The following is a 10,766-nucleotide window of genomic DNA, read 5'->3' as shown; positions in this document are numbered from 1 at the left end:
GGAAGGCGTGGGAGCTGCCGGAAGGCAGAGCCCCCGAGACGGTGGCTGTAGTCGTGGGCCAAGCGACGAAGCGCAGTCCAGGAGAGGTCCTGGTACGCGATCTGGAGGGTGGGCCTGGCCACAGTGAAGTGGTGTGGGCGAAGGCCAGCTCCGTGTATACCTCCTCGAGGGTAAAGATACACAGAGAGCTCACAGCAAGGGGGAACACGGTCCACGGAGTACCCCGTGTACTCGGGACACGAGAAGCCAAGGAAGCGGGCGAGGTCACGAAGCTGAGCGACGTGGTGACCCTCACCAAAACCGTGGGAACTGAAGCTGGCGTTCACTGCCATCTACAATTTTGAAAGAGGGAGAAAAGATCAGTAACCATTTTAGCAACAAACTATTGAAAAAGAAGAAACCTTAGCTTTTCGCAAGTAGTTTTGAACTTAGTATCCTTAGGGTCGTCCTATACGTCGGGTTTCGCCCTAGGGCCAAGCCTGTGCTCTGATACCATCTATGGAAAAATTGGTGTCCTTCTTTTCCTGTATTATTTTTAGTAATTCTTTTATCCCTTCATCATCTTTCTGAGCTTCCCGGATTTGCGTTTCTAGGGTAGGCTGCACTGTCAAGCTGGCAGGGACACCTGACTGTACCATGGTCAGCCTTAACTTCTCCAATTCTCTGCACAGGCGATCTTGGTCTGGCCATATTTGAGCTATATTGCAATAGGTCTTGCGACTTAGCGCATCAGCGACCACATTAGCTTTTCCGGGATGGTAATGAATTCCAAGATCGTAATCCTTGATTAGTTCTAACCATCTTCTCTGCCTCATATTTAACTCGGTCTGCGTGAAGATATACTTTAGACTTTTGTGATCGGTGTATACCTCACATCTGTTCCCGATTAAATAGTGCCTCCAGATCTTAAGAGCATGAACCACGGCTGCCAACTCGAGATCATGGGTGGGATAGTTGACTTCATGAGGCCTGAGCTGCCTGGATGCATAGGCCACAACCTTTCGTTCTTGCATTAGGACACATCCCAAGCCTTGTCTTGATGCATCACAGAAGATCTCGAAATCTTTTCGGATATCTGGCAAGGTGAGAACTGGGGCAGTGGTCAACCTTTTCTTCATTTCTTGAAAGCCGTCTTCACAGGCTGCTGACCATTCAAATTTCTTTTCCTTCTTTAACAGCTCGGTCATAGGTCTGGCTAGTTTAGAGAATCCTTCAATGAATCTTCGATAATATCCAGCTAAGCCAAGGAAGCTGCGGATCTCTGACACATTCTTGGGCGGGTTCCAAGCAAGTACAGCTTCAACCTTGCTGGGGTCTACTTCGACACCGTTGGAGGAGATCACGTGTCCAAGAAATGCTACTCGGTCCAACCAGAATTCGCACTTCGAGAATTTAGCGAATAGTTGATGATCCCTAAGCTTCCCCATTATCAGCCTCAGGTGTCCAGCATGTTCCTCCTCATTCTTGGAGTATATTAGGATGTCATCGATGAATACCACGACAAACTGGTCCAGGTATTCCATGAAGATCTTGTTCATTAAGTTCATGAAGAATGCTGGAGCATTGGTGAGTCCGAAGGACATCACTGTGAATTCATATAGACCATAACGCGTTGAGAAAGCGGTCTTCGGGATATCTTCAGATCTGATTTTCAGTTGGTGGTAACCTGACCTCAAGTCAATTTTAGAGAAAACTCTTGCTCCTTTAAGTTGATCGAACAAATCGTCAATCCGTGGCAACGGGTACTTGTTCTTTATAGTTACTTCATTCAGGGCTCTATAGTCGATCACCATTCTCTCTGAGCCATCCTTTTTCTTAACCAGGAGCACTGGGGCTCCCCAAGGGGATGAGCTAGGTCGCACATAACCTTTACTCTCCAATTCTTCGATTTGTCTTTTGACTTCTGCTAACTCATTAGCATTAGCTGCCATTTGGTAGGGTCTTTTTGCAATTGGTGCGGTGCCTGGTGCCAGTTCTATGGCGAACTCAATCTCTCGGTCTGGTGGCATACTTGTTAACTCTTCCGGAAATACGTCGGGATATTCACAGACTATGGGCACCGACTCCAAGGAGGTGACTTGTAAGCAGGTTAGGATAGACCGACTTGCGGTAGGGGTGTTAGAGATAAAGCAGACTTGCTTTCCCCCAGGTCCCTGCAAGGTGATGGACCTTTCGGCACAATCTATCTGTCCCTTGTGCTTAGCCAACCAATCCATCCCTAGGATGATGTCCAAGCTTTGCGAGTTTAAGACTATCGGTTTGGCTAGGAAGTCAACTCCCTCAATTCTAAGGTTAACTTCCGGGCATATTTGAGTTGCCCTTATATTCCTCCCAGGGGAATGTACTATCATTGGTACACGTAAATTTTGGGTTTTCCAGCCATTTCTTTTCACAAAAGCTTGTGATATGAAGGAATGGGAAGCTCCTGAATCAAACAGAACTATTGCGGGTACGGAGTTGACAGAGAACTTACCCATCACAACGTCTGGAGCATCCTGAGCAGTCTCGGCTTGAATGTGGTTCACCCGGCCTCGACCAAGGTTGTTGGAAGCACGAGAACCTTGTCCACTTACCTGAGAGCTAGGACGAGACTGAGCTGTCGTTGGAGTAGGAGTTCTGGCAGTGCTGCCATTAGCATGTCCTGAGTTGGTGTTGGTAGGATTCTGAGGGCACTGTCTGGCATAGTGACCCATCTGGTTGCACCGAAAACACTGAACTGCTGACGGTCCTTGTGGTGACTTGAAGGAGGTAACACTGTTTGGCGCAGTATTGCCACTTGGGGCACGCTGCTGTGGCTGAGGTGCCGGACGGTTCATTTGAGGACGAGGGGCGTAGCCTGGCTGGCGGTTAGTCTGAGTGACCGATTGGTGATATTGCATGGGTTGACCAAAGCGAGGGCGAGGTGCGCCTCGGGAAGAATTCCCCTGATGGTTAGACTTGCGTTTCTTATATTCCTCGGTAGCCTCTTTTCTGGCATCCTCAAGTAGAAGTGCCTTGTTGATCATATGTTGAAAGGTGGGGAAGTCGTGGGCAAGCAACTGAAGCCTCATTCCAACTGTGATTCCCTTTAAGAACTTCCTGATCTTCTTCTTGTCTGTGTCCACTTCCTCAGGGGCATACCGAGCCAACTTGTTAAACTGACTTAGGTACTCATTGACACTACTATGGCCTTGCTTAAGCCTGTTAAATTCCTCTTTCTTCATGTCAATAGTGCTTTCAGGCACGTGAGCTGCACGGAAAGCCGTAGCAAACTCATCCCAAGTAATGTTAGTGGGTTCAGGGTGTGCATTGCAGTAATTCTCCCACCAATCTGCAGCAGGTCCTCTTAGTTGGTGAGAGGCGTAAAGCGTCTTCTCAACAGGAGTACACTGCACTAAGTTGAGTTTTCTATCAACATCCTTCAGCCAATCGTCAGCCTCAACGGGCTCGATGGTCTGAGAGGACTCTGGCGGCCGGGACCTCAGGAAGTCTGTCAGCTTGGATCTATTGTTGCCCATGTGAGGGTGACCATTTCCATGCGCATTATGCTGAAAGCCGGCTATGGCTGCGGCTAATCCTTGCAAGATTTGCGTCTGAACTGCCATCAAGTGTTGCATGTTGTTTTCCACATGAGGTGGGGAAGGGATGCGTTCTTCTCCAGAATTGTGACTGGCAGTGCGGTGTGAGCGGTGAGATTGTTCCACTTCTGCATTAACATCCCGGCCTAGGGCTTAATAGGATTAATAGAATACTCGTATCAACAAGTTGCAACTTCTTTTCCGGAAGCCAATCTCCAAAGAACTCCAGGGTTAAGCGTGCTTGGCCTGGAGCAATTTGGGATGAGTGACCGACCGGGAAATTCTTCCCGGGTGCACACGAGTGAGGACAAAGTGTGCAGAAAAGACATGTGTTGGTCTGTGAGGGCAGTCTATGACCTATGAAAGCTGCCAGATGTAAGTGGGCCCGGCCTGGGAGAGGCGGGTCGTTACAAGTTCATTTTGTGAGAGAGCTCCACCCAACTCCACTCCCAGTTTTGGTGGAGCTGAAACTATTTTGCTGAGCTCCAGCTCCAGGAGGGGTGGAGCTGGAGCTAGAGCTGTGCCAAACAGGCCCTTACTGTAGCACCACATTATCAAATCATGGTGCAATTAGGCTTTATCTCGCAATTTACACGTAATCTGTGTAATTGCTTTTTTTTTCCTACATTTAATAGTCCATGCATGTGTCAAACATTCGATGTGACAGCGTGAAATGTACTGTTTTAGCAACTAAACAGGGCCTTAGTATGGATACCGTGAGCTTATAACCAAACATTGGAATTTGAACCTGATCTTAAAATCTCCGTACCGTGTTTGGATGTTGGAAAAAGGTCATGAATTAGAAAGTGGAATATTGTGGTATTGTCAACATATGTTTTTGTCAACATGAATTGAGGAATAAAACTTATCTCCACTGCGGAGAATTTGGATTAACCAAATTCCCTACCTTTTTTTTAATCTCCACTTTGGACAAAGCATTGAACTGATCGATCGAATTTATTCACTTTCGTCCCCATTCCCTTTCCTCACATCTGTTTGAGCTCCAACGTTGGTACTTCTTTTAGTTAACTATCTCCTCCTCATTTACTTATTTTCTGTCCGCCCGGCCACCTTCACATTGGCACATTGCTATCTTAATTTAGTTGATTTTTACTGTTTTAACTTTCACAACAAATGATCTTTAAATTATATTTAACGATTATGTTTAGGATACAACGATATTTCTAAGTGTTTATAAAAAGTTACATACAAAAGACAGTTTGTCCAAAATAACAAATAAATAGTATCCGAGATGACAAGTATCTGTACGACGAGGTAAAAATACGGTGGTTTCTTAAATTTCTACTTATTATAAAAATTAAAGATGTTTCTACTAATATTTTGGTACGTCGTTCATATTTGAGTCGGTCTTTAAGTTCGTTCACTTTTGAAAATACATAAGGAGTCGTATAAGAAATCATTTCAAAAAACTCGCATATTAATTTGGGACGAGAGTCGGACTTCTGATTACTTTAGAATTTTTGCCAGATCATAAGAAAGCAATGTACAAGATTTGGCCATTATCTCAATAAGAATCCCAAATTAGATATCAATACTATCAAAATAAAAATTCCATATACTTTTTATAAAAAAAATGTTCTAACAATAATTGATTAAAATAGTTTTCACCTGTTGTAACGTACGGGTATTTTTTCTAGTTCTTGAAAAAAAGAAAGAATATATCTTGCTTTCCGCTGCATTGTGCTTTCGGCCGACCCAACGACTCTTGTCAAGTCTTCATGCATGGTGTGCCACAATACCAGCTGGCAAACCGATCTCTGGGCGCGCGGTGCCGGAATTGATAGCGAAACCAGAGCGAAGCCAGCGCGATCCAGCGAAGGAATCACCAGTACCGGATCTCAACCGGAGACGGATCAGCCGAGAGCCGCGCGCGACGACGTCGCGAGGTGGGGAAGAGCCGGAGAGGCATACTATGTGGTTTGGCTAGCAGGCAGCTTCTGAGAAGGAAATTAAACGGCGTACGTGACGACGCCGCCGCGCGCGCGAGCCCAAGTGGCGTACGTACCGCGAGGCCCCGTCCCGCACGCGTCCGCGCGGCTGCTGGATTATTGTGCATGGATCGATCGATCGATCGATCAAGCACGCGGGCGCGGGCGCGGGCGCGCGCGCGGCTGTATCGATCGATCGGCTCGGCGGCGGAAAGATATGTGCGCCCGGTGATGTTGAGAGTCATCCACCCGGTGAAGTTGGCGAGTCATCCACGAGTCGTTTCTCCCGTGTGGACGCCTGGATTTGCCTTCATTCGTTTCTCACGTTACATCCAAGATAAAACAAATGAAGATATTTTCTTAAGGAAAAAAATTATCTACGCTTGCGTATATATAGTCAGACTAGTCTAGGTGGAGTCTCTACACATCCACAATTTAATTTACTACCACACCAAAAGTGATGTGTACTTCTCTATCTCGTTAGCAAAGAAAATGCTCACAGATATCATGCATGCACACGTTAAACCGCTATTTAAATCTTAACACATTCCCAACAAACGAGATCGCGCAGACAAACAACACAAAGAAGTTGCCATACTTGACTCTATATTTAAAAGCAATTTTGCAAGCGACCGGTAACCTGATTATGTGGACATTTAACCAGTCGCCCTGCAGTCCAGCGTGCATGCGGATTTGGCATCTGATGATCCATAAGTGTGTTCTTTACGTCTTAGTGGAGTTGTTCCCAGGGGCGGAGCTAGTATATGTTAGGGGGTGCCCAGAAACCCGGTTAAGAAAATTTTTTAGCTATACTTCATCTATTTTCACCATGTATGCACCCCCCCTCAATACAAACTTAGGCACCCACATCAGCTTAAACTCGATCTAAAGTAGAGTAAATTAAGCAAGTGGCACCACCCTCCATTTCACTCTAGCTCCGCCCCCGGTTGCTCCTGGGGCTAGGAGCCTCCACCCTGTCCATCTCTATTATCAGCCTCTTCAGATGATAGGACATGGTGCTACCGGTGCATGCTCCTCGTCACCCTTTCCTATTGCCAGTCATCTCCATCACTGTCGCTACCACCACTCAATGCCGAGGAGGAGGTGATTGTCATAGATGTAGAGCCAATAAGCATTGATATTAGTGACGCCTGTGGGTGCTAGACACCTTCGGGAAGGCGATGTCGTCTTTCCTCATCTCCGTGCCTTGGGTAGATTCTCCAGGTGAAGCCCTAGCTTTGAAAGACTAGAATAGCGACACTGGATATCGTGGCCTTTTTGGAGTCGTCGCATTGAAGGTTACATGTTGATTCAGTATCATTGGCTATGCATTTCCGTCGAATTGGCTTCGATGGATATGGTGGCGCTGCTAAGATCTATGTACATGACCGTTTATAGTTAAGTTAATCTCCGATGTTATCTTCCGCATTGGTTTCATGTCAGTTATCAGTGGTAATATATGTGCAATTCAATGGCCACTATTTTCATATATTTTAGAGTAAATTTCACAAAACTACAGATACTATGACCAAATTATCACAAAACTACAGATTTAACTCGGTGTATCACAAAACTACACATTTAACACCAAATTTATCACAAAACTACACATTTAAGATGAAGTGTCACAAAACTACATATTTAGTAACTAAATTATCACAAAACTACATGTTTAGAATCAATTTAATCACAAAGTAATGATGTTTATAGCTCCACCATAACAATGGTGCTAGGGATTTAAACTCCAAAAGTTGTAGTTTTGTGATAAATTCAATATTAAATATGCATTTTTATGATACTTAATCTAAAATCTGTAGTTTTGTGATAAATTTAGTGCTAAATATGTAGTTTTGTGATACAACTCCTTAAATATGTAGTTTTATGATAATTTGGTCAAAATACCTGTATTTTTGTAAAATTTACTCTATATTTTATTTTTGACTTGAGGAAGATAAGGACTGCATACCTTGGACCTTTGGCGTGGTTGCCACCTCAATTTGTTTTTTTTTCTTATTTTCTATTTGGTTTTCCTTCTCTATATCTTCTCTTCTTCCTTCGATTGTTGTCAAGAAGTGGTGATCGTGGTCACTAGCGTCGGCAATGGAGACCCCTGGCAGCACAACACGAACGATGGTGGGAAGGAATGACACACTTGAACGAGTTCTAGGATCTAAATCTGTATTTTTGGGTTTAGTGATCTCTAGATGGCACTTACAAATAAGTCTAAAAACAAGCCATGCAATATTTTACTCTTTTGGATATTTGATCACAACAAGCACTCGGCTATGTTCTTTCCTCAATGTTCCTCACTTCACCCCTTTCGTTTTTCGTGCACACGCTTCCCAAAATGTTAAACGATACTCCCTCCATCTACTTTTGATATGCGTATTTCTAAATCTAAAAAATTTACTTTTGATAGGCATATTTCAATTCAACCACCTATCATCTTAATGACTTTATCGGATTTAATGCGTGACTCTCCATTCTTTCATACAAGATTGGCTACATGGGCATCGAGAAATATAAATATTAATGAATCGCTTGTTTACGAGGAATAACTAGTATTTTCTCCGTATTTTAATGTATGACGCCGTTGATTTTTTTGACTAACGTTTGACCATTCGTTTTATTTAAATTTTGTGTGCAAATATGAAAATATTTATGTCATGCTTAAAGAACATTTGATGACGAATCAATTCACAATAAAATAAATAATGATTACATAAATTTTTTGAATAAGACAAATGATCAAACGTTGGATAAAAAGTCAACGGCGTCATACATTAAAATATGGAGGTAGTGGCATGTTTAAATGGAGATAAGTAGAATTACTTATCCTTGGTCAGTGTGCCAAGATGAAATATAACTATCAAAACTAAATGGAGGGAATATGTTTTTTTACACAATTTTTTTTAGAAAAGTTACTTAAAAATCACATTAATACATTTTAATTATGTGCTAATAAATCGCTTTGTTTTGCTGTATGGGAGATGAGTTCCCAACTCATTAAGAAGAACACAGCCAGAATAGTTGTATTTTGGGATAGAACTTGATGAAGAAGACAGAAGGAATAACAAGCAATTTTGGGTATTCTAAAGCTGGGTAAGCAAGAGTGTACCCGAACGGAAAGACTTTGCTCCTTTCGTCTTCACGACGTTAACGTTGCATCTAAGAAGCTTCGAGTTGACCAAACCAAACATTGATAAATATACAAGACCCAAGGAGCTTCATTACCACTTCTCCATGCATCTCTCTCCCATCGATCACATGCATATATACAACTATACAAGATCTTCAGCAGCTGGCTCCCTCCATTTAGGTTGCAACTGACATGCAACTACCGGAGTTCTACGTACGGTGACCACCTTCTCCCATGGCATCAAATTCACAGACTACCACAACGTATGCTCTCTTATCTCTCTTTCTCTCCCCATACAAGCAGCATATGCAGTAGCTTGTGTGCTAAGCCCAGGAAGATGCATGGCTAGCTAGCTGTCCGTTTATGTATAATCACCATTGCAAAAGGGTGATTATTCCACAGTTTTTGCTTATCCCAATCCAAAAATATGACTTTGCTATCGTTCTGCATGTTTGTCTTATACATACACACATGCATGATTTCGTTTTTCAGCTATATGGGTGATCATAATTTAACAGTTCTCATCTATGCATGGTGGCCGGCCTAGTAATACAAAGCATATATCCCTTTCATATTGTAGAATAATTAGCTATTGGATCAGTCTGAAACTCTGAATATATAACTTGTGAGGAAGAACATCGAGCTCATAAACCCGTTCTTGTGCCGAACTGCCGATAGACTTATCGTGATCCATGAATAACAGAGGGGCCGGAGGAGGGAGAGGCCAAGGCGACGACGAGGAGCCGACGCCGACGCCGCCACCTGCGCCGCCGCCGGAGACAGCGCCATCCACTGTCGGCGGCGGCGGCGGCGACGGCGTTCAGCTAGTGATGCCCGAGGACGGGTACGAGTGGAAGAAGTACGGGCAGAAGTTCATAAAAAACATCCAGAAAAACAGGTTCACTGTCTACCCTCACCGGAACGATCTGTGTTCATCTATCGGCCACATGGTGTGACACTGACAAGCGGGGCCCGCTCTGCCTGCAGGAGCTACTTCCGGTGCCGGGACCAGCGGTGCGGTGCCAAGAAGAAGGTGGAGTGGCACCCGCACGACCCCGGCCTCAACCTCCGCGTCGTCTACGACGGCGCCCACCACCACGGCTCCCCCTCGTCGGCCGCCGGCGAAGGAGGCGCCTCCGCCGCCGCCGCCGCCAACCAGTACGACCTCAGCACGCAGTACTTCGGCGGCGCCGGCGGGCCCCGCTCGCAGTGAGCAACGGTGGCTGGCCAAGAACGGCTAATTCTCTCTTCTTCCATGTACGTACTACGTCTTGATCAGCGTCTCTCTCGCCGGAGTAACTAGCAGGGCGCGAGCGGGGGGTGGGGCCCACGGCGGCGACCGGCGGGGCGACGCCGGCCGGCCGCCATCGATCAGATGCCTACGTGCTTTGCAACTTGCAAGTGGCGGGTGCCGGTTGAAGGCTTGCGCCGGTAGCTGTGTGCAATCGTGACGTTGACCGGCAATTATAGAGGGTCAACGCTGTTGGACGCCAGCCAGCCGTGCGTGCATGACGATTATTAGTAGAGTTAATTAATTAAGCACCTGACGCTGGCAGCTAGATGTCACGTACTAGTACTACTGGTAGATTAGCTAGACTGAATATTAGTAGTAACTAGTGCTATTGTTTTCTTTAGATAATGGATTAATTAGTGGTTAATTACTAGTACTACTACACATTTCAACACATATGTACTGGTAGTAGTTATTATATGGAGTAACATTGGTAGCTCTCTTAATTCTTTTTCTGTGCCTTGTAACTCATGGCGCGCGTCTCCTCCATGTGGTCAGCTGATCAACTTGATCTCGAGCTGTCAATTACCAGGAGGGGAGCTATCCAAGCATAATTTCTACTCCAGTAGCCTCTAAAGTGCGACATGGACTGCGACGATGTGATGTGATCAGGCGACCGATCGATCGATCTGCGAGGGCTAATTGAGCATGATGTAGTGATGTGGATACATGTGAGTTGTGACTGACACTAATGACGGACGGAGATGGAAGGACGTAGCCCTGGAATAGTTGTGCAGTGAAAGAGCTCAGCACACGAAGTCCTCCTCCTTTAGAATTTTGTACATCCGTCGCGCACGGTGGGCGGCGCGCACACGCGCTGCTGCTGCTGC

At 45.2% G+C, this 10,766-nt stretch overlaps 1 protein-coding gene across 1 annotated transcript; it reads left to right on the top strand.

Annotated features, from left to right (window-relative positions):
• The first annotated feature begins 8,763 nt into the window (after positions 1-8,763).
• LOC127768450 (probable WRKY transcription factor 20) lies at positions 8,764-10,363 on the top strand. Its single transcript, XM_052294029.1, has 3 exons — positions 8,764-8,908; positions 9,349-9,543; positions 9,633-10,363. Exons 1-3 carry the CDS (start codon positions 8,880-8,882, stop codon positions 9,856-9,858), a joined length of 450 nt encoding a protein of 149 aa, XP_052149989.1. The 5' UTR covers positions 8,764-8,879; the 3' UTR covers positions 9,859-10,363.
• Positions 10,364-10,766: the final 403 nt, after the last annotated feature.

Source organism: Oryza glaberrima, chromosome 3, assembly GCF_000147395.1.
Source record: "Oryza glaberrima chromosome 3, OglaRS2, whole genome shotgun sequence".
Lineage (NCBI taxonomy): Eukaryota > Viridiplantae > Streptophyta > Magnoliopsida > Poales > Poaceae > Oryza > Oryza glaberrima.
Note: the sequence above shows the minus strand (reverse complement) of the source record. Positions and strands in the feature narration are given on the sequence as shown.